The 27,459-nt window shown below is 40.1% G+C and overlaps 1 protein-coding gene across 2 annotated transcripts in view; it reads right to left on the bottom strand.

Moving 5' to 3' along the window:
• Positions 1 to 1,259: 1,259 nt before the first annotated feature.
• LOC131065545 (glycosyltransferase BC10) overlaps positions 1,260 to 27,459 on the bottom strand; it is a 70,126-nt gene continuing 43,926 nt past the window's right edge. For both annotated transcript variants that reach the window (XM_058000079.2, XM_058000078.2), the window contains 5 exons: positions 10,617 to 10,655; positions 9,256 to 9,321; positions 8,644 to 8,787; positions 1,988 to 2,116; positions 1,260 to 1,822 (listed from right to left, as the gene is read on the bottom strand). In XM_058000079.2, the coding sequence (XP_057856062.1) occupies positions 1,805 to 1,822; positions 1,988 to 2,116; positions 8,644 to 8,787; positions 9,256 to 9,321; positions 10,617 to 10,655 (396 nt within the window). In that variant the 3' untranslated portion in view covers positions 1,260 to 1,804. The remainder of the gene's footprint in view (positions 1,823 to 1,987; positions 2,117 to 8,643; positions 8,788 to 9,255; positions 9,322 to 10,616; positions 10,656 to 27,459) is intronic.

Genomic DNA, 27,459 nt, shown 5'->3' with positions numbered 1-27,459 from the left:
ATTTATAAATAATGTAGAGATAGAGAGTCAAATCTAATGTTAACCATATCTCTATCTCCATGGCCCTCTCACTACACACACTCTCTCCTTGTTTCTCTATCTCTCTATCTCTCTCACTCACTCACGCATGAACACACTATTCCTCCCTCCATATATATATATATATATATATATATATATATATATATATATATATTACTTCTCTATCACCTCATTTCTCTATATATCCTTCTATACCTATATCTTTATCTTTATCTCTCCATCTGCCCCTCTTATTGTCTCATTTCCACCTCTCTCCCTCTCTCAAGTTATATTTATCTCTCCTTTCTACCTATCTCTCCCTCCCTCTCTATACACAATTATCTCTCACTCTCTACCTAACTCTCTCCCTTTGTCCCCCCTCTCCCTATCTCTCCCCCTCCCCCCCTTCTCTCTCTCCTCTTATCTCTCCCTCTATATCCCACCTCTCTATTTCGCCCTATCTTCTTTCCCCATTCTCTCTCTCTCTCTCTCTCTCTCTCTCTCTCTCTCTCTCTCTCTCTAACTCTATCTCCTTACCCTACTCTATCTCTCTCTTTCTCTTGCCACCTCTATTTATCCTTCTTTCTATCCCTCTCTCTTTCCCTCTATCCCTATTTCAAACATAATAGGAGCATATTGGTAATGGAGCCTAATTATCTTCGTGATTCAAAGGTTTTACTTCAGTTTTAGTTGATTTGAAGCTATGATTTCTCCATTGAGACCTTTATTGTACAAACAACATCATTAGTTAAATGGCCAACCTATTCACCTCATGTACTGCACAAATGCATGCCAAAAATAGATCCATTTTTTTTCTACTTGACCTTCCACATATCTCCAGCATACCCATTGCACACCAAGCGGCAATTGCTAGCGTGATTCCTGCAGAATAATATGTATCATTCTGTACCATATCTATTGTTGATAGCACCAACAGAGACTACAACACAACCATAATTTGTTTTGTTTCTGCCATGATGTCTAAAAGCAAGAAATTTAGGATGCTTGTGTTCTTTAAACAAAATCAAGGACTGTGTAATTGGTAAAAAAGATTAGAAGAGTTATATTTATAAGATACTCAAAATTATGTTTTGCTACTGTGCATCATAGATAATATTTCTACATATTATAGACCTAAAATCTCATTCTGCACATTCTTTGTCTAGAAGTGACTGCTGGTTTAAAGGTAAAGAAAGCAAACAACTCCAAAAGTCCCGCATATCAGCAGAAAAAAGCTCTTTGAGGCAATAATAATCGTGTATCAATTGGGTATATATGCACTTAAAAAAATTCCGGGCAAACCAATTAATAATGAAAATAAAGTACAAAATTATTAAAAAATTCTGTAAGATTGGAATAAACAGTTATCTGTACACACATTTATCATTTTACTTTAAAGGTGCTGAAAAATGGCCTGCACGGGGGTTGTGGGGGCATCAGTATTCCCTCCATTATGTGTGAGACTTATGACACCTTATTTGCTCCTCCTTTTGCCTTTCGTTGTCATTACCATGTTAGCATCTTCACAAATATTTGCTTAAGCTTTTCAACCGGTGTTGAAAAATCACTGGCTGAATACCATATCAGGCCAATTTTCTAAAGATGGCCTTGGCCTGGGCCCTGAATAATATGTCGCTCTCTATAATTCCTCGTTGTTCATTCTTCTTGCACTATATCTATATGATATGAAGGATCAATCCTTCAAGGGATTGTCCAATGATCTTCCAACCTTTGTAGTTATCCCAAACATATGGCCTCCTTGCTCGCATACATCTTGTTCTTTCTAAACAACAAGCAATGTCTAGAAAGCATTCCATAATAAACATGATTAAAAACTTGTGGACAGAAACAATCCCCTAATGGTGCATTCAAACAAATAAAAAATAATACTACTTTCCATCAGTCTGCCAGCACACATTCTCAACATGGGATAAAAAAAGAATCTGATATTGAAATCAATGATCACCTGGTTTAAAAGGTGAAATGCAGCACCTCGTGAAAACTTCCTTGCAAATAGAAAGCATGGACAAAATTTCTCATTGGTGCTGCACCATTCTGTTCGATATTCTGTCTCATAATATATATGATCAATGCCCTGCACATCAAATAACTTCTGATATTAAACTTCTATTTTTCAAGAGAAATAATGCCACCCCCATAATTTATGCCCCTCCCCTAACCACAACCCAAGAAATATAATAGTTAAAGATAAGAAAATTAAAACAAGCAATTGGATATTTTTAGCAAAAATTATCTCGATACCTGTACAAAGCTGTAATACATGAAACAACTCACCCATATCACCAATAAACTATCAGTTGCCCCAGATACATTTTTAAAAACAGCAGAATATCTGCAACTTTTATTTAGAATATGATGACTCTCTATCAACCTTCATATCAATTGATTAATTCAGGCAGTGAGGCTCTGAACATTCCTCGAGGGCAGATACCACAATAACTCTTTTATTCTAGGCTCTCAATTTCTAGGCAGATGCAACATTCAAACATGTAAAGTTCTAGACCAAATACTAACTTTAGATAGTTGATTAAACTCCATTGTGCATAAACCAAATACTAGCATGGAGAAATAATTTAGGCTTTTGGCAACCAATCCATGGAGTTTCATTGGAAGGCCTCATCCATATCTGCTTTCAATAACGAGGGAGCCATATGCTATCATAGATGTTTGCTGGCTACACATGCAAAGACGAGGGATTTTGAATTCTGTTTTTTTGAACTTTATACTGATAAGTATATTCTCAGATTTTTCTCAAGAAGGGCAACATAATTACAACTGAACAACAGGAATACAAGGAAGATCTCTCCCAATAAGAGCAAGAAAAGATAACACCTTAGACTATGGGCCGTTTCTTTGGTTCATTGTTAAAATTTTCTTTTTCAGGTGCCAATGTAATGACTTTGAAGATTATAAACTTCAACCTTCTGCAATGGAAAAATTTCCGGAAAAATTCCAGAGTGGGATCAATTTTTCAAAACACATTGTGATCCATCATATTGGTAGCATTGGTTAGATCAGCCAGTGAAAAGTAACAGCACATCTTATAATTAAAACCTATCAAGACATTTATTAATGATTGTTAATGGAGCATTAATTATTTTCCCTCACATATTAAATATCTTCCTCTGTATATCTTTTTGTTGTCCCACAATGATGGGTTTCAATGACCACTTCTAACTCTTTCATGCTGCACTTCCCTTCACCAAAGGGCAGCATGCCTTTTTAACTTGGTCAGTGCCATACTTACCCTTTGAGGATCGCGGAAATCATCATAATCAAAATACTCTTCAAATTAACTGATCCAATCGATCATCTCTTTTGGATTCAAGGTTCCAGAATATTAAGAACATCAAGCTTTGTCCCCCTCTGATTCTGGCAATATCTTCACCTTGTTTGGGGGCATTCATTTGTTCTTTCTCTTCCTCTTCCACTTCATTGTCTTCTTCACAGTTAGGTTCTCTTCAATAGTATGTCTCAATGGCAATGATTCAAACTTGAAGATCTTGAAAAAAGTTCTTCCATTCCTATTGCCAAAGCAGCCACTCCAACTTGCATTCTAGGAGGCATTAAACAAACAAACCTCTACACGCACAACCAAAAACTCCACCCTAGGAATTTGGACAAGAGAATCACATACACACCCTACCACAAGGACTGAATCTGCTTTGACACCATTTGATGCAGTCAAGGATAGGCAACCAAACAAAAGGCAACCTTCTCCTTGCAGCTCCACCAAATGAATCCTAGACTTGAGGCAAATTCAACATAATATAGAATGGACAATAATTAAGTTCCAAATCTGATTCATTTGAGGAAAAACATATAGGATTTCAATGAAACATAATAAGTTGGGAACAAAAATACAGTTGATTTTACTGATCAAATATTTTGAAACTGATTACAAAAATTTGGCAAAATTTAGGCAAAGTTTCCCCTACCAAAATCATACTTTTCAACTTACAAGAACTACAACCCTATCAACACCTACAAAACATAACAATGAACATCAAACAATTGAAGGCTAACTCTTTACTCCCTGAAACCTGCAAAACATGAAGGTCTTTACCACCAGTTTTCAACTTGCAAAGCGGTGCTATGGAGCCTAACCTTCTTCAATCTAAATTCATGTTTCTATGCCTTTCCCTCCAAGTGTGGTGTTGAAATCAAGGGTGTTGGTGTTGGAAATAAGCCACACCCGGACCGACGATGGACTGGTCCAAGAGGGGCCAGTAGCTCAGTGGTAGAGCACTCCAGCAGCATATGGAAGGTCCTAGATTCGAGTCCTAGCTGGTCCATGTCTCAACATGGTATCAGAGCCAGGTCCAGGCTAGGAGCCCCAAGCACACGAGAGGTGTGGCTTAAGGTGGGGTGTTGGTGTTGGAAATAAGCCACACCCGGACCGACGATGGACTGGTCCAAGAGGGGCCAGTAGCTCAATGGTAGAGCACTCCAGCAGCGTATGGAAGGTCCTAGGTTCGAGTCCTAGCTGGTCCATGTCTCAACAAAGGGAGGGTCCAATCTTGGTCAATATGTAACTCCTGCTATCATAATCCTCCAAGTATGACACCCAAATCAAGGAGTAAAGTCATCGTCAAAAGTATCTCCCAACTGGCCAAAAATAGTAAGTTGGGGTATAATTTCCCTAGCCAAAACAATAATGTAAATCACAAACACTTATTATTTGAATAAGAACACTATTGGCCCCTAGTATTCAATCAGATCTTAGACATGTCAGATTAAAATTACATGTTTATGAATCAGCAATAACATTACATTTCAAACAGAAAATGACAAACATTAGTCCTGATCTTCTTATTAGACTGAATACTAAAACATGTGAGAAACCCAATCTCTTTCTTATTATAACAACTATATTTCATTCAAATGGCTCTACAATATCAGTAACTACAACAACAATTCATATGAACAGCAATGACAAATTAAATCGATACAATGCAGCTGGAGTCCACAGCCAATGAAGTTCAAATACAAACTCTGTATGAGATTGCACTCTAAAACCACTAGGATTTTTGTCCTAGAATTCCCATGCTCGAATACAAGTGCTCAAAATGGATTAAAAAATGAATTTAATCAAGTATAGATGATGCTCACAAATGGAAAACATTCACTCTTTTATATCCTTCATAAACAAAACAAGTCAGCCACCAAGCACACCCACAATTTCAAATTCAAACAGTGATCATTCGCAAGAAATTCCACATTGAAGGTTATGGCACCAAAAATATACTACGAGAAGTAGAAACAAAACAACACATGTTTATGGCACCAAAAATATACTACTAGAAGTAAAAACAATACAACACATGCTAGGAAGTTAGGAGGGGAACAGAAACGCATGCATAAATATTAGAGATCGAGTGTCAGCCATAACACAAGACTCAAACTATAAGTCAGGGCATCAGGCAACAAGCATGCCAATAAGGGCAAGTCCAAAGGTCTGACAAATACAGCAATGGGACAAGAGCAGGGATGGAAGGCATGAAAAGATGGAGAGGTCTGAAACACTGATGAGTAAAAGGGAAGAACAGAATAGGAACTAAAGCCATACTCAAGAAGGGAAAACACACAATATGAATAGACAGAACCAGGGAAAACACAAGTACAAACCTAATATGTATAGACATAGATCAATTGGAAATGAGAAATGATGGGGCATTCTCTTCAACATGTACCACCATACAAAAAAAATGCATTCATTAAAATCAAGCTCTCAAATTCCAAGGTGGACTTGGAGTAGTGAAAGATGCATTCTTCGACAAGTAACTCCCCATGCATCATAGATGCTCTTACACATGATAAAAACTGTCATAAGTGACCTCCCTCATGAAGGCATGTCATAAACATGTCATCAGCCTTCAAACTAGTGTCATCAAGAATCTCCAATGTCCTCGTCAAGTTGGATGCCCAAAATAAGAGGAAAACGATTTTGAATTTGAAAAGTTTGAATTTCAAAAATTACTTCCACACCAAGGAACCCAAGGTTAGCACAAACAAACTAAAATTGAACAGAAAATGTTTTTGGTGATGTTGATTGCTCAAACCCCAAATGCTCATACATCATTAGTCGAGAAATTATTGCACTCAAACATGTACTTCTCAATAAAGGTGTTCAATAGTGAAGAAGTAGGCTCAAGATGTTTGGCAATGGAATTATCAAACTGGTTGTACAGATATGTAATGTTTGGCAGAGCAAATGTAATGTCCCTTTTTCTGATGCCCTAGTTTTTGCCCTAAAATCACAATCCCAAGTAAGGAATGAAATAGAGGTATCATTTACCAATTAGGTCCCAATTGAGACCCCTCAATCATGTTAGATATAAAATCGATCATTCCTGCTAGGGTTAGGGACATTATCTTAAACATTATTGTAAATTACATAGTTTACATGTGGGATTCCCTAAAGGCTTTTCCCAACAACCCATCATCATTATGGAGCACCACTTGGGAGATCATACAAGGAACCTCAAGCCGTCCCATCCAACCCAGAAGCATGGAATGGCATCCATCATTCGGCCATCCATCATTCGGCCTTCCAGCCCCACTTGGGGTGTTTCTACCAAAATGGCTTCCTAGTTACTTGCCTTCCTCATATGCACAATCTAGCCTCCATAATGGAATGGCATATTGGCTGAAGCTTTAAAGGAATTTAATCATAATTAACTATGCACATATATAGGTATATTAACAATAATAGGTTTATTACATCCATTTCTACATGGATGATGTTTACTGCTATATCTGATAAATCAAATACAGGAAAGAATAATATACATGACAACGCATACCGAACACAGCAGTAAAATATATCTTTATTCGTGCATGAAATTATTGCAGAGGAGAAGACCAATGATGGCCGGCCAAGGATTACAATTGACCCAACTATTCCATACTACCTTCCTTGGCGGTACACGACATATTTAAAGGACTCGACGGTTGTCAAGAGGAACACAACCGTCAACCGACATATTAAACTACCCGAGAGTGACAACCCACTTAATACGAACAATTAATAAATTGGCAGATAACAAATGTTATCAAACATAACAATAGGCATTTTATGCCAACTACAGCTGACAAAATAGCAAGTCAGTAAGATCATCGTCCATGCATTATGCATCACACCCAAACACTTATACAATGCATAATGGCTGTATGCCTGAAACTGACTTACTTATATCAGATCTGTCTTTCTCAGATTAATTCACCTGATCATTGATTCTCTTTCTGATTTAGGTCTGCTCCTAAATCTGCTTTTAGTGCCTCAGATATTTTATTCTATCTCTGCTGTCACATGGTTTTCCTCCAAATGAATCTTATTCTTAAATATCTTTCAAGGAAGATGAATAGGCATATCCCTTACCTTTTTACCAAACAATGTGTCTCCTCAAGGTAATCATTGCTTAAACACAATTACTTCTTTTACTACAAACCGCTGCCTTATTAGACCTGCCTTTTCTGTTTTTACCTTTCTTCCCTAGGGCAATTAACCATTTATATGTCTCTGACTTGGTTGTTTATGCATATGGGTCGGCTCAAATATTAATCTAATTTTGTTCTTTCTGAATCGGCCAGCAGTTTAATAATAAGTTAGGCATATTAACAAGTTGGCCCTCTTTGATTTTATATTAAGCTTAATGTAGGTCAGCCTTCCTTGTGTAATCGCTCCTAATTAAATTCCTATCATCTAGGTCGGCCCCTAGAATAGAGACATTATCATTTTTTATTTCATCGCCTAGGGTTTTTTCTATTTATTTGCAAGCTGCAATCTGTTGAAAGGCATCCTTCTCAGCAGGGGCATGACAGCAAAGGAACCATATGACAGACTATAATGCTCATACAACAAAGCTCTCTGTATAGTCAAGGGCTCAAATGAGCATGCGACACAAAAGCAACATGATATTTGTATGATGGCTGGAAATTGGCAGCTTAATAGAAAAATAGAATAGTGGTTGGCAGAAAACAACAATTAGCTAGTTGAAAGCATGCAGTCCAGTGAAGTTTGCATTATTGTACAACGAGACCTCTTTGAGTGGTTGTAATATATAGTGTTGACCAAGAATGATCAGCTGAGAGTGTAAAATGTAACACACAATAAAACAAAAAAACAAAAAACATTCTTATGGGCAACCATCTATTTGGCTTTTGATACAACAATCATTTGGCCCTTCAAAATATTTGCCCTGCTTAGATTGGTGTAGGAATTTGTTTCTGCTCACCCAGCTTCCTCTCAAAGAATAGGTCTCCTACTTCTGCACTGAAAAACAAGACACCATATAAGGTGTGGACTTGAAGGAAACCTGCGGTTACACACTTGCAAGTGTTTGGTATGAGGCACTTGTTTGAAAAGACAAATTATATGCAGTTGTTTAGGGGGGAGAAATTCAAAATGTTTCAAGGAAACAAACAAGTGTCTTTAATCTTGCATTGCCATATCAAATGCCAAAGCATCATATCTATAAGCCAAACAAAGTGTACCACAACACATGTAATCAACAAAATGCCAAATAATTTACTTAGAGAACCAAAAAAGCATACTCATAAAGCACACAGAAGGGAGAGGTTAACAATTTTGATTTGTACCTTTATATCGCTTGTAAGATTGGCAGTAGCATCTGCATATTTGAATGTCATTGGATGCCAACCTTGCCTTTCGCGTGCCTTCCCAGCCTTCCAGAGTGTGTATGTTACTGTACGGCGGTTAATTTCTCCTTCAAGCCCTTTCATCTGATTAGGTTCAAACAGAATAAGTCAAATGTTACTGATAATTCTGAATATAACAAAATCTTGGGTAACGAGGTGAATACATAAGCTCCAACATCTATTTCTTTGTCTTGATAAATATTTGAGCTCCTAGCCAAAAGATCATCTTCAGTTGCAGCCATTTTGACAGTAGGTGCTCTAAACAGCAAAGTGGTTGGTTGTACTTTTAACAATGCATTAATTTGTTCATAGCAACTAGGAGCAAAGGGAAAAACAAAGTATTACTGATATACATTACATTCATTTGCTCTTTAACAGTTAACAAACTAGCATGTCTGAATATGTCATTATCGCTGGTTAGTAGTTTATAATTTTGCAAGCAATAGATAACAATATGACTCACTTATTGTTTAAATTTAAACACATCACAAATTTTGGTTGTTAACAAGTTAACTACAAAAAGAATGACTATGAGAGGGAAAACATGCTTACTGCTAGTAAGGTTTGCACATAATGTTCATCTGGTATACAATTGTGAATTTTTGAGGTATCTGCAACCTGCCAGTCAATAAAATGAAAAGAACCGCAAGATTTGTCAGGCAGATACTTAATGGGTAACTCCTTTGTAAGAAATAATTAAAAAATCACACAAATCTTCAATAAAATGAAGGTATCTCTAAAAATGTATTGAGATTTATAGAAAAATATGTTGACAAAAACTAAGCCTACTAACACAAAATGCTATAACCAACAGAAAAAACTACCATATGGGGATTATAGGAAATTGCGATAAGACACAATATCACTGAACATTAACACCAATTAGAAAGAAAAAAGTGCTATTAAATATTTTAGATTTACACAGTAAAAATAAGTGTATCTGGATGTCATTGTGTAATTATTACTATCATATTTGAACCTGCAACTCTCCAACATGCATTTTCTCTAAAAAGAAGCAGAATCAAGAACAATATTGAATCTACTAACAGTCTAAAATAGCGCTTAAAATTGCTTCTGGAAGTTACCTTAAAAGTGCTTCTTGAAGTAACTGTATTGAGATTTTTAGAAACACTACACAGTTACTAACAGAAGCACTTTTAAGCAGTAGCCTTATTAATTAAGAATTATCTTACATTGCAACAAGTACAGATAATCAAATAATGATTGTAATAGTTACAAAAAGATCACATTGTTTGGAAGGATGTTTGAAAGGCCCAACTCTGTAGAGACACAATGGATCATCAAAACAAACAATTAATAAAAAACCACTGCTCCAAAGAAGGCATCCAAAGTAAACTCATGACCATGGAGGATGAAATTTGAGAACAAATAAAAAATGGCCCACAAAGGAGGTGTTGCTAGTTCCAGAACTGGTTTCATTGGCCCCTTCTCTTTGATTCATTTTCAGTTCATTTGGCTAGGGTCTTTATTTCACATGGTTATTTGTATTATTTGACAGTATTTCTACTTACAAAAGGCTAACCTTTTCAAGTTAATCCACTCCTGTTAGGGTTTTAGAGTTCCTTTTACCATGATTAGTTATTGTAATTTCTACATTAACATTCCATTGACAAAGTTTAGTCATTTATGGAAATTGATATAATAGTTTTGCTTTCCTTCTTTCTACCTAAAGAGGTTGACATACCACTTACTCTAAAGATATGCATTCTCACAAAACGATGTAAAACAATGATCTGGCTTGCTTGACTTGCAGCAAAACCTTTATCATGAACATAAAGAATTGATGATACAACACCAATTTTTCAATGTTCTGAATAAACCATTCAAAATAGCAAATTTTATAAAATATATAATTTGTGAAAATTGAAAGAAATAGAAATCAGCTTGCTTACAACTGCCTCCTGTCTCCAGAATTCTGGAAGTGGTTTCCTCTGCATTAAACATTACACAAAAGCATTATTATACATTTGAAATGTGAATTTCAAAAATATTTCAACTAGCTGGTATTCTTTCTTTATTTTCTCACTGCTTCATTATCTTGTAATATGCATAAAATAAACAAAACAGTACTGATAATTGATAAATCAAAATATGAGTCATCACAAATGATATATCACATAGGTTTATATTATCTATTCAAAATATGTTAATACTCAATGGTCAAACTTGTAATTAAAATAACAAAACATCATTTGGTCTTCATCAAGAGTATCCACACCAACAATTGGTTCATTACATTCTTAGAACAAGATGTAGTTAGAAGTTAGAACTAGCAGCAGTTTAGTAAGTTGTGTTTTCTACTGTGTTTTTTTCCTTATTTGTTATCTTTGTCCATAATGTTTATAACTTTATTATGAATATCATAGCCAAAACAACATTGTTGTTTATTCTGTTATTATTATGGTAATTGGTTACCCCAGAAAACAAAAGAACCCAAGAGGCACCACAACCAATCCTAGCACTGGAAACATACTAGTACAGATATCGTGGCCTCCAGGGTAGTTCCCAATAACATGGACTCAAAAAGATATTATTTATATATAATATTGCAGTTGATCAGATAAAGACAATATTTATATGTAGCATAATTTGCATTAAAAATTATATCCTTATGTCACTGTCAAGTATTGAACTATGATTTCTTCTCCTCTTGTTTTCAGTTTTATTATTTGAAATATCTTCTTAAGTTCTTAGTATGATCTAGCAGCAACTCAGGTCATTCAAGGGGCAGATTTGAAATATTTTGTTCTCTGGATCTGTTGTCACTCCTTTAGAAGCAATTGGTCCCACTGCTCTAAGTTTCTGCACCAATTGAGAGAACTTATTCTGAATTTGGTTTCTAAGTGAACTACTTCTCTTGATGCAGAATTCGCTTGCCTTCACCACCCAATAGAGTGGAATCTACTATTTCTTCATATCTTTGATCATTATAGCAATTATTTGATTAGAAGGCACTCAAGTGGCAGCATTAGGGTTCAATTATTTGTTTTGCAACTTCTCAAAATCTAATGTATCCAAGGGCAGTGGAAAATATAGGTGAAATAAATGTTGGATGCCACCTGAGGTAGCATGGCAAGTTGTGCTCAAACGCATTAAAAACAGCATAATAATGGTGTATAGAACATACTACAAAGGAATGAGTTTCTTATTTGGAACTTTGAGCCTTCCTTTTAAAGATGCACACAAAAAATGTCTCCCACTTCAATTTGATATGGGTCACAAATAAAATCCAGAGTATTGGACAGATGTGGTTTCTGGATTCAACTGTGAAGTTGCTTGTACTTGACACTAATAAATTTAAATTAAATGTTGAATGCAACCTCAGGTAGCATGGCAAGTTGTCCTCAAATGCATTAGAAACAGCTTAATAATGGTGTATGGACCATATTACAAAGGTGCGAGTTCCTTATTCAAACCTTTGAGCCTTTCTTTTAAAGATACAAACAAACTCTGTCTCCCACTTCAGATTGATGTGGATCACAATGTTGATTGTGACGTTGCAAAATATTGTGGACTAGCTACTAGATGTGTCTGATCTGATCAACAAATTTGGTTGCCTTATCCATTTCCTTTTCTGATGTCTCTTCCAACATGAAATGGTGCTACATCAATGATTGTTAATGGTTGCTATATAAAGTAAACCCTGAAATGAGTTATCCTATGGAGCTATGAAAAGCTCAATTTTAGTTGTGTTGGACAAAGGGTGAGGTCTAATCTCATATGCAAAGATGCTAGAGGTACATCTTGAGAATGTGCAGAATCATGTCATTTCTGACCTCTGTCTATCCATCTATTTGCAAATGGAATGGTGTGTACTTTGTGAGTCATGTTTGTCTTGGACAGCAATGTAGACCAAAAACTGCTGAGGACCTTGTTGTCCCTTTTTGACACAATGGTTTGCAATAGGCCAAAATGGACCCACATGTTTTTGAATAAGAGCTTGGCAATCTATTCTAGAAAGATCCCTTTTTTGCAGGGCACAAAATTGTCATCTTCAAGAACCCATGAACCATAGCATACATACAATCATGACTATCCTTGGTCATAAGTAGACATGATATGGAAAGCATAAAAACATGCTGCTAGGGTTTTCAAGAATTGATAGAGACTTGTACAAGCCTTTCAACTAGTTCTTTACAATGGCATGGGCTGTGCATGACCTAAAATATACAATAATATCATGTTATAATTTCAGCCAGTATAAGTTTTTTTGTCCAAAACCAGCACTTGTATGACCCAAGTTGCTCCCTAGATCATATCAATATTCAAGATGCATGCTAGGAGGATTTAGGTAATAATATTCTTAATCTTTAGGGGCCAGTTATTAGTATCTTGGACCTAACCTACAAAATGTGCTATTGTGAACGTGGATAGAATACATTTAGACAAAGCTAAAAAAATTGCAACTTAGTAGACCTAGTTTTGCTTCAAACTAAGCAACTCAACAAATTAAAAAATACTTAAATTCCTTTAAAAAATATTCAATCAAAATATAACAACAAAACATATAAAATGAATCTATAGAACATTTAGGAAGTGTTTTCTACTAGATTTATATAAAAACAGAGTACAATATCACATCACCATGTGAATTCAATAGCCAAGTATATGATACAAATCTCAAGATGATCAATCATCAACAAGAATTTGAATTCCATGGAAGTTACAACAATTTATAATTTTCTCTTCCCAATATACATCCTAGAGATGGTTGGGATCTCTATAATAGCCCTCTTAAAGTTTTTTAATATATCATACCCTAGCACACAATTATAATTAATATATATATATATATATGTTATGTATGTCTCTGTGTGTGTGTGTGCATGCATGTGTATGTACACACACACACACACACACATATATATATATATGTTTTTATGTATGTCTGTGTCTGTGTGTGTGCATGCATGTGTATGTACATATGTGTGTATGTGTATATATATGCATATGTACATGTACATGTATATGTAGCTTAGATTATGGCACAGAATTGACCAAAATAACCCTTTCTCACAATTAATAATCAGTCCCAATAAAACAGTGATTTATTTCTCAATGAAGCACCTTTTACTGGCTAAAAATTTGCCTGATGATTGTTACAACCTGCAATGAGTTGTTAGGATACTTTAATTCAAACTGAGATTATCAAATTTATTATTTGAACAAAGGTGATCTGCATTTGAAATCACCCTTGGTAATTGTGGGTTTTTGTCCACCAATTCTAGACCTAGAGGGGTTTTGTCCTCAGGTTAGTTGAACCATAGTTCCATGCTCCACAAGGAGAAATGGTTAGATAAAAATATGAATTCTCAATAATGCTCCTTCCCCATGTTTGGCCTCTTCACATGCCCCTCGATATTGCATACCATTATAAAATTTAGTCATAGTTTTCATCTTATAATATTAATTAACCCCCTTTTGGATGTGGTTGCCTTTAATCTATTGCAATTTCTTTCAGCTACGATCCCCTTTCATTTTTATTTGAATCTTTCAGTTGTTTATATTGCAATAGCTATTTGAATTACAGCAGCAGTCAACTTGGAACAAGATTAAACAACCCAACCAATCTGACCTGCTGTTAGAAATGATCTCCAAAACTGTTAAGGTCGTCTTAAGATTGCCAAAGCTCTTCTTCAAACATATAGTAAGTGACCTCCTTAGTTAATATTTTATCATAAACCAAAACAACAAATAGAAAAGGGAGCAGTAGATTAATCAAGTTAGTATCATTCAAAAGAGACCTGGTCATTTAGAATATTCCGGTGATTCTTTCCATACTTGCACCTATTTCTACTTTGTCTTTTCTACGATTTCAAATCACTGGTTTCACCTTGCATTTTTGCCCTATTTATTTTCAAATATTTTTGAATATTTAATCTTCGAATAAATTGGAATTGCCAAATTGATTTGGTGAGTTTTAATCTAGGATTAATTTTAAAGGGGGGAAATTACAACCTACCCTTCCCAAGATTGCTTGTCCTCAAGCCATCACAAACTAGGATACTCCTAGAGTTGCCAAGTTCTGAAGTCAAACTTGGTGATAATTCCCAATTCTCAATCCTCCTTGTGATGTAGTTAGCTTCTATTGCATCACCCTGATATAATTAGGAATTGGAAACTCTGTAATAGGTGATGATTCTCCAACCCTCTCAGTGATGCCCAACTTCGTGCTACAAAGATGTCCTTGAAGAGTTTTTACTATGCTTGCTTCAACCTATCTGTCAAGATAGTCCCTCAATGCCATAATAAGGTTGTGCCATTTGCATGCAGTACAATACCACCCAAACCTTGTTCTGCTACACCTCAAAATACCCTTGAGTTGTTTGTATTGTCTTAGCCAAAATGATTGCAGATGCCCCACCATCTTGGAGAGAAGCAAGTACGTTTTGCCACTCCAAGGAATCAATTACTGTATACTCTATTTTCCCAATCATGAGATGAAAATTCATTGTAACTATACCCATGTATCCTCTTCCGAAGAATATAAGTGTAACTTTCGCAATTGATGCCCACTCACTAATAAGTTGCTTAGTACCTATGTGGCTATGGGGAAGATGAATGTTTCCGAGCATGTGTCATTTCTTTCAATATTCTTCAATCTCTAATTTGTGAAAACATCCCAATGAGGTCTTCCCTTGAAAGTACCTTTGAAGAAGCACTCTCTTGGATTACCTTCATCTAATTGCTTGTCATACACACAGCTCTGAGGTCTGACCATGTTCCAGAAGGATAGAAAAGTCCTCATGGCTCGCAATATACACAAAATTTCAGGAGCATAACTATCTCCTCTCAGCATTGGTATATCCATGGAATTAGCACAAGCATGATAAGTTGATGGCTGCCTATGAAAGAATTATGCTACTGTTCAAATTCAGCAGTAGGAACAAGATGAAATTGTGCCTTTGTTGTACCAAATATCCTAGAGTCCCCAATATCTCTTGTTGTCTATAATGTCCCCAACAAAAGTCACGAGGCTTAACTATGCATTGACTGTCCTTTCCTTACACTACCCAAGAGGAAGAGGACTTAGAGCATCATTGAGTAAGTGTTGGAATCTTTGGTTTGTTGTCTGTTCTTAAGTTGTGGGCACGCCTTTTTATGTAATAAATGATTTTAAGTTGTGGGCACGTCTTTTTATGCAACATAGGTGACTCTTAACCTAAAGACTTATTGTTTACCCCTTGCATGTACTTTAAGTGATTTTTATTAAACATGCGCAAAAGAGGGCCAAAAGGACGTTAGAAAATAAGGAGCCTATTGGCTCATTTTTTAGGGTTTTATTTGGAGCATTGGATTGGACTTGTATTGAATCTATGGCTGAGATTAGATCTTTCTTTTGGGAGACGTTATATGACAGATTAAGGTTCTCTTGAAGCTCATTATGTGATGATACTTTTAAGTATTACTGCTGCAATTTCTTAGCTTGAGGCTTAAAACCCTTGAATAACCCTAGTTTTGGAGAGACATACAGGCTCGCCCTAGAAGTAGGGTGTGTTTCAGTACAAGGGCTTTGGTCTGTGATGCCCTAGCACATCAATTTTAGAGCTCACTATTCTTATCAGTTTTTGGAGACCATTTTGGAGGAGTGATTCAGAGGAATCAGAATCAGATTTGGACAACCAACAGCAATATTCCTTCATGTTCCTGAGCATCTTTGAGGCTAACATCAGCAAAAACCTAACTCTAAGTTACCAGATTCTTCCAAAATTTCTCAGGGTCCTGGTTTGGTTCTGCAGAAATTCTAGTCCTTTACAAATTCACTTCAAATTCTTCCAAGGTCCCGAATTTTCCCCGTGGGTTCGCTGAGAAGGACCTGGGGAGAATTTTGGGGAATTTGCAGTGAATTTTAAATTTAGCGGCAGAACCCAGACCGAATTTGGCTGATTGTTAATGTTAAAAATTAAAATTATTATTTTTTAACTGAAACATTGATATGGTGGTGTATTTTGGCATTTTGCTATGTTATTTGCCATTTGGACTAAAACATTAATATATGTGGTGGTGTATTTTGCTATGTTACTTTACTATTAGTCTATTAGCATAGTTGACACTTGACAGTGGTGTATGATGAATTTATTTGCTGCTGCATATATGTATATATTTTTTTTTTTTTAATTTTATATGTTTTTGTACAGACGAACCCAAAGCAAACCCAAACCCACCCCAAAAAATATTTGAGCGAATTTGTGAACCCAAATCTCAAACCAGAATCTGAATCCAAACCAGGACCAGCAACAGTATTTGCAAATAAAATTTCAGAATCTTCTATTACATATTTTCGGAGATATTGTTGGTTTTCAATTATCTCTATTTAGGGATATTGCAATGTCTCTATGCATGTCATTTCGGCCTTGTGACACTGGTTGATTGTGATCATATTATAAAATATTTCTGCCATTTGATTTTTTTTAGCCCAAACAGCCCTGTAGGTGAATTTCAAATCAGCTATCAGTTGACTCTTTTGTGCAAGAACCAATATGATGCTTTCTGCCAATGCTTACCTTCCTTTCCACGTATCCAAAATGTAAAACATAGAAGCATTATAGCTCTGCACTATGATGGTAGTGGCTGTTTGCCACATACGGGTAAACGTTTAAATGCATAAAGTAAATGCACAGAACATAATGAGGATATATTTAAGAACCAGTCTCTGTATTAATTCAACAGTCCATGTACATCAAGTGCTTATAACATCACACCCAGATACAACTATGATGATGCCACTACGAAGGGAAGGTATAGAAGAAGAAGGGGGTTGAGGAGGCGTCCCTGAAGCAGCAAGTGGTAGGGTTGATGATGATGTTGGTGTCAGTCGTGCATGCAGATCGTACACCTGCTGTGTCCTCGCCTGAAAACCCTTTTCTACTACCATCTAATGCTCAAGTGCGGATTTCACCATAATTGCCTCTGCAAGGAGTTCTTTTTTTTTCCTTGACATCACAGTCCTCCTGTGCCTAAACCGAACTTGTTTGCAAAACACACTTTTCAGTCTCAGCCTCCACCAATTGCTACTCAAATGATACTGTCTCCCTAGCCAATTTGTCCTCGATAGCCACCCGCGCTGCCCTCTCGGCATCCAACTCCTGGGTACACTGATCTAAGTCTCATGCTACTACTGCCTCCAACCTGGTGGTCAGCTCCTCCCGAGCCCTCTGTGCATCCACCAAGGCAACCTCACGTCCAACTGAGACATACTCCGAGTTCCTCAAAGCGTACCATTCATGCCTGGAAGTGGCCACAACCTTCTGGCACAAAGGCTAGGAGACGCCTCAAATCGTCTATCACACTCCCCAAAGGCTGATAACTGAATTGAATAACTCCCTGGTGCCGTACAACTTCGCGTTCTTGCAATGCCTTCCCTCAAACTCTGTTTGTTCGCAACCTCCAAATCCGTCTCCCTCTACGGCTTATGGCTTCCCCGCCAATGCTTAGCTGCAGGCTTCTTTCTTACAGTACAGAACAACCCCAATACTTACCGTGACTTCTCTAATGCCCTTCGCCCAACTCAAAAGTGTATTGTAACTCAACAATAAACTGGGGGTCGAGGGGCAGCGCCCCCGCCGCCAACACCAATTTACAACCTTCAGAACCACACGGAAGTCCATGGCGCACATCATTTTTGTGACATTATAAGATGCCAAAAACCTTCTTCTCCACTCTAATTTTTTCAGTGTCCTGGCTCCAAACTCTATCAAATGATTTTTCAATCTGGTCATCGTTTTTTTTTTTGGTTTTGTTTTTTATAAATTAAATGCATGCTTGTTTGAATGTCGGCGCATTTTTCTTTTCAGGTGCCATCACCACCGTTTATCCCTGTCGTGCCGTAATATTTTTCCTTTCACCCTTTTTTAAACCGTCGTCGCCGTCGCCATGCTCCTTCAAGCCTACAGTCTGTAATGTCCTGAGCCCGTACAGAGGTTATCTGTCGTACAGTGGAGTGGTTTGTCGTATGGTGGAGTGAACCCGTACGGTGGCTGAGTCGTACGGCGACTGGGGTCACCCGAAGGCTTGGTGTCGTATGGTGATTGGTCTCCCGTACGATGGCTAGGAAGGTCGTATGGTGGATGTTGTCTGGTCGTACGGGGTGTACGGTAGTGGCTGTACGGTGGATGAAAACCCGCCGAGTTCCGCCCTCAGAGGCCGGTGACGGTGGTTCCACCACCACTTTCAAAAAAATATTTTATTACCTCCCTGTGGGTAGGTTCAATTCGCGATTTCTTCCTTCGGCACTGAATTGTTTCCCTTCGAATTACATATGACATCTTTCAACCGATGGCAATCGAAATCTTTCTGTGGAGTCCGCCTCTATCCAACACCCTTCGGTAATATACCCCTTTGGCTCCCAAGACCCCCTTCGACTGGCATTTTTATTTGCTCCTTTGTTAATTACTATCCTTCAGCAACTTCGTATCTCTCTTTGGTGCTTTTCCTATGGCAAAATCTTCTTCTTCCCTATGGCATTGGGTTTCCTTTACTCCCTTCTGCTGCAATTTCTTTTTCCCTCACGATTGTGTCTTTGGCTGGGGCGTGGGCACTTCTATTTTCTATCTCGACGGCTAGTATAATAGATTTGTCGAGGCCTATCCGCGGTGGACAACGACCGCACCAGCGGTGGCCTAGTTCCACCACACGGTGGTTCCACCGTGGCCACCAATTTTATTTTTTCTTTTTTTTTTAATTTCCTAATCTAATTGTCAGAGAGTCTTCGGCTCGGGTCCCGTGCCTCTGGGATCACCCTTCATTCTTCTCGGTTTGCCTCACCCGAGAGTCTCCCGCTTTGGTCTCGTGCCTCTGGAGTCACCTGCCCGGCCTCTCGAGTCCCCTTCCATCCTCTCAGGCCCCCCTCCGAACTCTCGAGTGTCCTTCTGGCCTCTCGGATCCCTTGCGTGCTTCTCGTGGTAGGGTTTCAATTTGGACCCATTGATGGCAAGTCTATTTTCAATGGCCATCCGAAGACCTGGAACCATAAATTCTACAGGGACCACAGTCTCCTTCCCATACATAAGAAGAAGAAGAAGAATAAAGATTTTGAAGGTTGCGACCTTCCACACAGGGTTCCAATCGTTGCCGACATGAATGATCTTGGGATTATCTACGTCACCGAGGTTTGTCTCCTTCAATTTTACCTCTTGATACTTGATGGGTTCTTCCTTCGGGAACTAGTGTGCGGTGGTGTCACTCACACGGGCATCTCCCTTCCAATATTCTCTGCAAAGTTCAAAAACTCAGACTCGCCACGGACTCAGCAAACCAAAAATTTGGACTCGGACTCGGACTCGTGAAAGACTCGCAAAAGACTCGGCAAGGACTCGGCAAAAAAAAAACCATAGTTTTACAAAAAAACATAAAGAAATTAATGCATTTAGAGAACATAAGAGCCATAATTGAAACATTACACATGTCATATGATCAACAAATGCGCAATATTTGAAATTTCATCATTCATACTCATAGTTTCAAACTTTCAACTCTAAAATTTATAATACCAATACTTCTTCAATGCTAATTGTGTTGTTATATGGAGCCTAATCAGACTCGGAGGTTAAATTTTCCCTACTTCCATCAGCACAGTTTCCCCCTATATTTTTTGACGGGGGTTTGGGGGCAACACCCCCAAGTTGGGGTCAAGGGGCATCGCAAAAATACTTTTATTATTTTATAAAGGCGTCGGGTATTATTTTTCTATTGGCCCATGTCCAATTAGGGTTACCCCTTAACCCCCAAAAAAGTCAAAAAGGGGGGGGGTTACACCAAATGAAAGCAAAAAACACAAAAAAAAACTCATTTTTAAAGCTTGCCTAATGGTTTTTCTGGGTCGCGCGAGTCCATCTAAAAGACTCGCGAGTCCGTGCAAAAGACTCACGAGTCTTTCAAATGAACTCGCCTCGCGAGTCCTTGGCGAGTCGACTTGTGGCTCCCACGGACTCATGAGTCCGTGACAAGTCCATGGCGAGTTTTTAAACTATGATTCTTTGTATTCCGGCAGGTACACCTCCTCTGTTACTTGCTCTGGTTCCTCTACTTCGAGCATGTAGATCTGGAACATTTTGTAATCCTCCATCTACTAGTGGAAGAGCCCGTTCAATGACCCCGTCTCATCCTCGGAGCACTCTCCTACTTTAAGAATCCTTTTGTTGTTGGGCTCCATGCAGCCCCGTCCTTCGTCCCTCAGGTCGCCTTCTCCTTCACCCTCCGATTCCAAAGATGATGCCAATTCCTCACTAACCAACTGCGTCCCAAGGTCTATGATAAACTTCCTTCCTCCATTCTCCATAGTCAGACTGTTCTTCTTCCAGTTGTGGGTGGCCTTGGCTGCCACAAGCCACCCTCTCCCTAAGATCGCATCATACCCTTTTTTCTTTAGTGGGATTACCACGAAGTCCAGTATGAAGAGTTGTGTCCCAATGGTAACTTGTTGGCCCATCAGTGTCCCGATGGGTTTGATTCCATGTTGATCTGCTCCCAGCAAATTGAATGTAGATGGCCACAGCATCGGCTTCCCCAGCTTCCGCCAAGTTTCTTCTGGAAGAACATTCACTCCCGCGCCACCATCAACGATGGTATCAGTTAGAATGGTGCCAAGGATACCCATCTCCACAATGGTCAGGTTCCTTCCAGTGTTAACTGCCAGCAACCTGGGATCTATTGCAGACCCCCCAGGGACATCTGTGCAGTGGTTGGTATTGGTGCGTGGTTGGGAGAGATTATTCAACAATGTCGTTCGTAATTGAGGCATCGTCTGGAGGAGATCGTGTACCTTCACAGGCACCTCCAGTTTTAAAATTTGATTTAGTATAGCCTCCTCCGCCTCCGATCGGCTGGAAGTACCCATCATACCCTTCGCCTTCGCCCTCTCTCATATCTCTTTCTCAATTTCTTCCCGTGCTTCCCGTACCCTTCGCTTCTCCGTCTCCGGGTCTGGGCACGTTGCTTGTCTGGCTTGGGCGCGGGTTACAGCCAACACTTCCTCTTCTTTGATTTCCTCAATATTGAGCAAGTTGACACCGGACTTCGGGCAGGTGTCGTCTTCGTGGTCTCACGATCCACACCATTTGCACAAATATTGTGTGGCCTCTCCCTTCGAGTAGTCTCGGGCGAAGTGCCCCCACTAGCTACACGCTCTGCATTGTATCATCGATCGACCTTTGGAGTCGTATTGGATTCGGCTCCTTGTATTGTTATTGTTGTTATTGTTGTTTCATCCTCCCCACCGGTTATCTCAGTAGCCTCCCGATGTTGCATTGTTGTTCGTCTGGGAGTTGTCGGTACCGCCCGATGTAGTTGGTTGTTCCTACATAAGCAATACTTGTTGGTTTCATGTTTTCATGTTGTAGGGGCATTCCCTGGTAGGATGCCCCATCAACTGGCATACATCACAATAGGCCTTCTTTGGGCAGGAGCCTTTCGTGTGGCCGTCCGTCTTACATTCCATGCACCAAAGCTCCCCTTCGTCGATCTTGCTCGAACCTCCCTTCATAACCTTCAACTCTTTCATCATCCTCAGCATGTCCTTCTACAAGCCTTGCACCTTTCTGTCGGACTCGCCATCGCTACTGCTTCCCTCGGTCCCTCGGAAGAGTCATCATCCTCGGACAAGCTATCCTTCTTCTTTTTCTTCTTGGATGTCTTTGTCTTACTCTCGAGATCCATCGCTCTATTATATGCATCTTCGTAAGAGGTTGGTGGAACAATTTTCATCTTCTTCCGGATGGAGTGTTTCAATCCCTCCACGAATCATCTCTTTTTCAACCCATTTGCTAGTTGACTCTCCATTTTCCCCAACAGTTCCTTGAGCCACCGACTATAGGCTCGGACAATCTGGTTCTTGTTCTGCTTTGTGCCATAGATTTCGGCTACTATTTCATTGTTGTCTCTCAGGAGACAGAACTCTATCTCGAACTCCTTCTTCAGGTTGGGCCATAAGCCGACTTTGGCCTTATCCATATCGGAGTACCAATCGATGGTCATTCCCCTTAAGGTTGCTGGAAATTGTTTACCCATTCGTCTTGGTCGATAACACCGTTCGCTGACCATATGGTTTCGCAAGTGCGGCAATGGCGGACAGGATCTTCCTTCCCGTCGCCGTTGAACTTGGGCAGCTTCTGCTTACTTGCCATCCCACCGCTGGTTCTCGCTCCTCTGGTGCCTTGTGTGCTTGTACCTGGTTATCCTCCACCTCCACCTCCTGCACCTGACCCTCCACTCGTTGGTCCTCCGAAGAAGGTTGCTGACCCCGAACCGAACAAATTGCCTTTCGTACGGTACCCTTGTGCTCCACCGGCACCTTTGACCGTACCGTCACCTTTGGTCGTCTCCCTCCGGTTGGTTGTCTCCCTCTGGTTGTCCTCCGAAATGGACAAGTTCTTTATTAGGTCTCTGGTAGCATCGATCAGGTTTAGACTTCGCCTTGTTTGTTCCACCAACTCTTCACGACTTCTTACCCTATGGTGGTATTCTGGCAAACTGTAGAGTTCTCCTTCGGCACCCTCCATGACTCCTTCTAGGTTCCCTTCGGGCAACCCTACGACAGTGTAGAGAGTGTAATTCTCTTCGTCTATCTCTGCCCTCGCAACCTCTGTGACACCTCCTAGGTTCCCTTCGAGCAACCCCTCGACCGGTCATCCCTCAGCAAGCTACCTTAGCCTACGCCTTCGTTCTATCTGTTGTCTGAGATTCAACGCTCTTTGTGCCACTTCCCATTCGTCACTTAGTATCTTTTTATTTTTGTCCTTATTTAGTATATTGGGCATAAATCACTTCCGTACATCGCAAGCACACACCATATACACAAAACAAAAAACTTTTTTTACTTTCCCTTTCGGCCACAATTTATGTCAACATTGTGCCGGGATTATTATAGTATTGCTTTATTCCTCCCGGAGGTTCAAGGTTCAATTTCCCCTTCGCCTCTTGCCATCACGCTATGCTTCCCAACGAGAATTGTTTTCTTTGTACTGTCGAAGGACCTGTTGGCGACGCTCCTCACGAGCAATCTCCTCCAGGCAGGTTCGTTGTGCCAGTGATGCCTGTGCAAGCAATCGAGGGAGGTGGTTCATCAACCGATTCACTGCGGGGCTAACTTCCAGTGCGGTCTACACGGCACTTGTTGGGACTTCAGCCTCTGTGGCTTCTCTTCGGACATAGGTCTCGATGGCCACGTGAAGCAGAATTGAGAATTCCCTCGTTGCAGTGTCTTCTTCGTCGTAGAGCTCCATTTGTGCGTCGTCGACCTCTGGGTTAATCTCACCAACGGGTAGGCCCATCGTATTCATCCGCCATCCGCTCCTTCCTTTCCCGAGTATGTCTACGCAACGGCACCAGATGTTTGCCACATACGGGTAAACGTTTAAATGCAGAAAGTAAATGCACAGAACATATTGACGATATATTTAAGAACCAATCTCTATATTAATTCAACAGTCCATGTACATCAAGTGCTTATAAAATCACACCCATATACGACTATGATGATGCCACTACGAAGGGAAGGTATGCAATATATAATACCCGAAAGGGTGCGACCAACCGTCGCGTCCAACTGCCCTTCGGGAAGACTAACTGACTGTCATAACCGACAATTACCGACGACAACATAACATAATGATTATTCCCGACAACAGTGGCTACCCTTAAATAGAGATATGACCAAATGAATTTCACTCTGCAATAGATTCCTTTCATAGATAGGTGGTAGGAGAATGGTCTTATTATAATCACATAAACTAATTTCCATCTGATGTATAAGCTTAGTGGGATGATGTTACTGTTGTCATTTTTATGACACCCTTGGTCCATCAATGACAATCGATCAGAGATATGTTCCATGGACCAGCGATTCCCCAGTTGATCAAGGATAAAAGCAATGAAATCATGGTTTCAAGTGTTGCATTGTCAGAAGTTCCTTGGCCCTCTCTTTCTCTTCTCCGGAACCCCGAGGTTCCGAGTTTCTTTGCCTTAGCTGCTTTCTTTCTTGCTCCGGAACTACGGAACTCCAAGGTTCCGAAGTTCCCTTCCTTCCCTTAGCTTTTCTTCAGTTCTCCTCCTCCGGAACTCCGAAACCCTGAGGTTCCGAACTTCCTTCCCTTTGCTGCCTCTCCTTCTCCCCCGGAACTCCAGAACCCCCAGGTTCCCAAGTTCCTTGTTCTTCAACCCCGAAACTCCAAAACCCCCAGGTTCCCAAGTTACTTGTCCTTCAACCCCGGAACTCCAGAACCCCCAGGTTCCCAAATTCCTTGTCCTTCAACCCCGGAACTCCCGAACCCCCAGGTTCCCAAGTTCCTTATCCTTCAACCCCGGAATTCCTAAACCCTCAAGTTCCCCAATTCCTTGTCCTTCGACCCCGAAACTCGGGAACCCCCAGGTTCCCCAGTTTCTTGTCCTTCAACCCCGAAACTCCGGAACCCCCAGGTTCCCAAGTTCCTTGTCCTTCAACCCCGGAACTCCGGAACCCCCAGGTTCCCAAATTCCTTGTTCTTCAACCGCGGAACTCCAGAACCCCGAGGTTCCCAAGTTCCTTGTTCTTCAACCCCGGAACTCCGGAACCCCCAAGTTCCCGAGTTCCTCGTTCTTCAACCCTAGAACTCCAGAACCCCTAGGTTCCCAAGTTCCTTGTTCTTCAACTACGGTGACCCAGGTCTCCAAAGTCTTCCAAACCTGCTTCTGGCTTACAACACTTCCGGATGGCGTCATCGACACCCAAGGCTTTAAATGCTCCGATAGTTTTGGTGACTAATGATGCACTTTTTTGTGGAGCCACAGGGGTGCATTTAATGTTTTTGGCAAGATTTCCATCAAGGGAGGTACGGGGCCATGCTTGGTGACTTATGTCATGCCTGACTTTGGAAGGTTAGTCAATCCACCTTCTCAAGATTGCCCTTTATGGGTATGGCTAGGTTGCTTGCATGTACAAGTCAAGCTCATGCATTTCCCTGCACCTCCAGACTGACATGCAGGGGTCATGATCACCCTTGTAACCATTTTTTCCATATAAAGGTTGTTAAGCCTCATTGTAAAGGGTTATCTCCCTGCTACCTTGAGCTTTCTTATGCTCTTCTCTTCTCTTAGAGACTTGTAATCTTTTGCATTTCTGCAACTGTAAGATTGGCCTTTGGCCTTGTGATTAATTGAAAATCTCTGTTCTTGCCTCCCTTCAACTTATGTAGGATGTGTATGTGTTCTTACCTCCATTATAAGTGTATGTTGTGGTTTCCTTTCACATGTATGTTGTGTTAACTTGTTTTCTGAATGTGACTTTGTGGGAGTCCTTCTCCCCTCTTGACACTTAGAAAATTCTAACCTCCACATGCATTTGGGTCACTCATGCAATTGAAATTTGTGCATCTCTTGGGCTTTTCAGTTGTTTCCTTGTGCCATTTCGGGTGGGGAAGAGGAACAATCTCTTCTTGGTGAATCACCTCTTTTTATTTCAAGCAATTCTCTCTTCCTTTTACCTCTGCAAATTGTCAGGATAGGCTTAGGAGTAAGTTTTGAAGTGTTGAGTTGGTTCAACACCTGCACCTGGAGTGAGGAGGAAGTCAGCCTTCTCCGGAGATTCAACCCCCTTGCGCAAGGTCCCACACTTCGGGGTTGTTTCAATGTTTCACAAGGTTGTTGAGTTGATAGCTCAGCAAGGGTGCAAGCTTTTGTGATAACAGTTTTTAGCACACCTGATGGGACTTCATTCAATTCATATGCTAAGGATTTAGTGCTAATTCTTAGTCTATTGCACGCGATTATTCCTCACTCTGGAACCCCGGAACTCCCAAGTTCCAAGGTCAATGAGGCCATCTTACCCCGAAACCTCGGAAGCCCCAGGTTCCAAGGTGCTTAGGTCCGGAAACCCGGAACCCCCAAGTTCCAAACTCCCGAACTCCCAAACGCAGGACGTCTGAGCTCCCGAGGTGCCGCAGTGAGCATACTCCGCAACTCCAGACCTCCGAACTTCTGAGGTCGGTTGCGGATTTCATGCCTAGAATTCACACAAGGGCGTCTTCTAGAGGCAATTTTCAATTCATAGAGCTTCCATCTACAGGCTCTAGAAGGAGGAGAGGCAAATCTTCATTATCACCAGTCAGGGGTGTCGAGGTTGTAGACACTCCATCTCCCAAGTCTCACTCTACTCCTCCATTTGCAAGGCCATCGTTGTCAAGGGCTCCCATCACCCATATCAACAGACCATTGTTTCACATGGCAAGAAATCAAGTCTTTGTTACCTTCAATGGGGGGAGTCCCCTTGTTTTGACTCAATGGAATGACATACTAATGGCTGCATTGAAGAGTATACCATACTTCGCTGGTGAAACAGCTACTACACCCATTGAGCACATTCAAGACATTGCAAACATCTGCTTCATCCATAATGTCACTCGGGATGATGTTGTTGTTAGACTCGTAGCCACATCTTTGAAAGGCAAAGCTTTGCAATGGTATAGAGGGTTGTCGTCTAGCTCCATTCACAATTGGGATGAATTGGGGGAGAGGTTGTGCAACCATTTCGAAGACAAGACTGATCACCTATCACTTGTGGAGCAGTTGACTACAATCAAGAGGGCACCCCACGAGTTCATGGGAGATTTCAATTTCAGGTTCCATAAGACATGGAATAGAATTTCTGCTCTAGTGAAGCCATACCCAAATCATGCCTTCTTGTATCATCTTAGAGCTCTCAACAGCGATATAGCTGTCATGATCCAATCATGGGTGGAGCCTCTCTACCGGGTGTGTACGACATAG

This window comes from Cryptomeria japonica, chromosome 4 (assembly GCF_030272615.1).
Source record: "Cryptomeria japonica chromosome 4, Sugi_1.0, whole genome shotgun sequence".
In the NCBI taxonomy this organism is placed as follows: domain Eukaryota; kingdom Viridiplantae; phylum Streptophyta; class Pinopsida; order Cupressales; family Cupressaceae; genus Cryptomeria; species Cryptomeria japonica.
The sequence above is the reverse complement of the archived record's forward strand: the minus strand, read 5'-3'. Positions and strand labels throughout refer to the sequence as shown.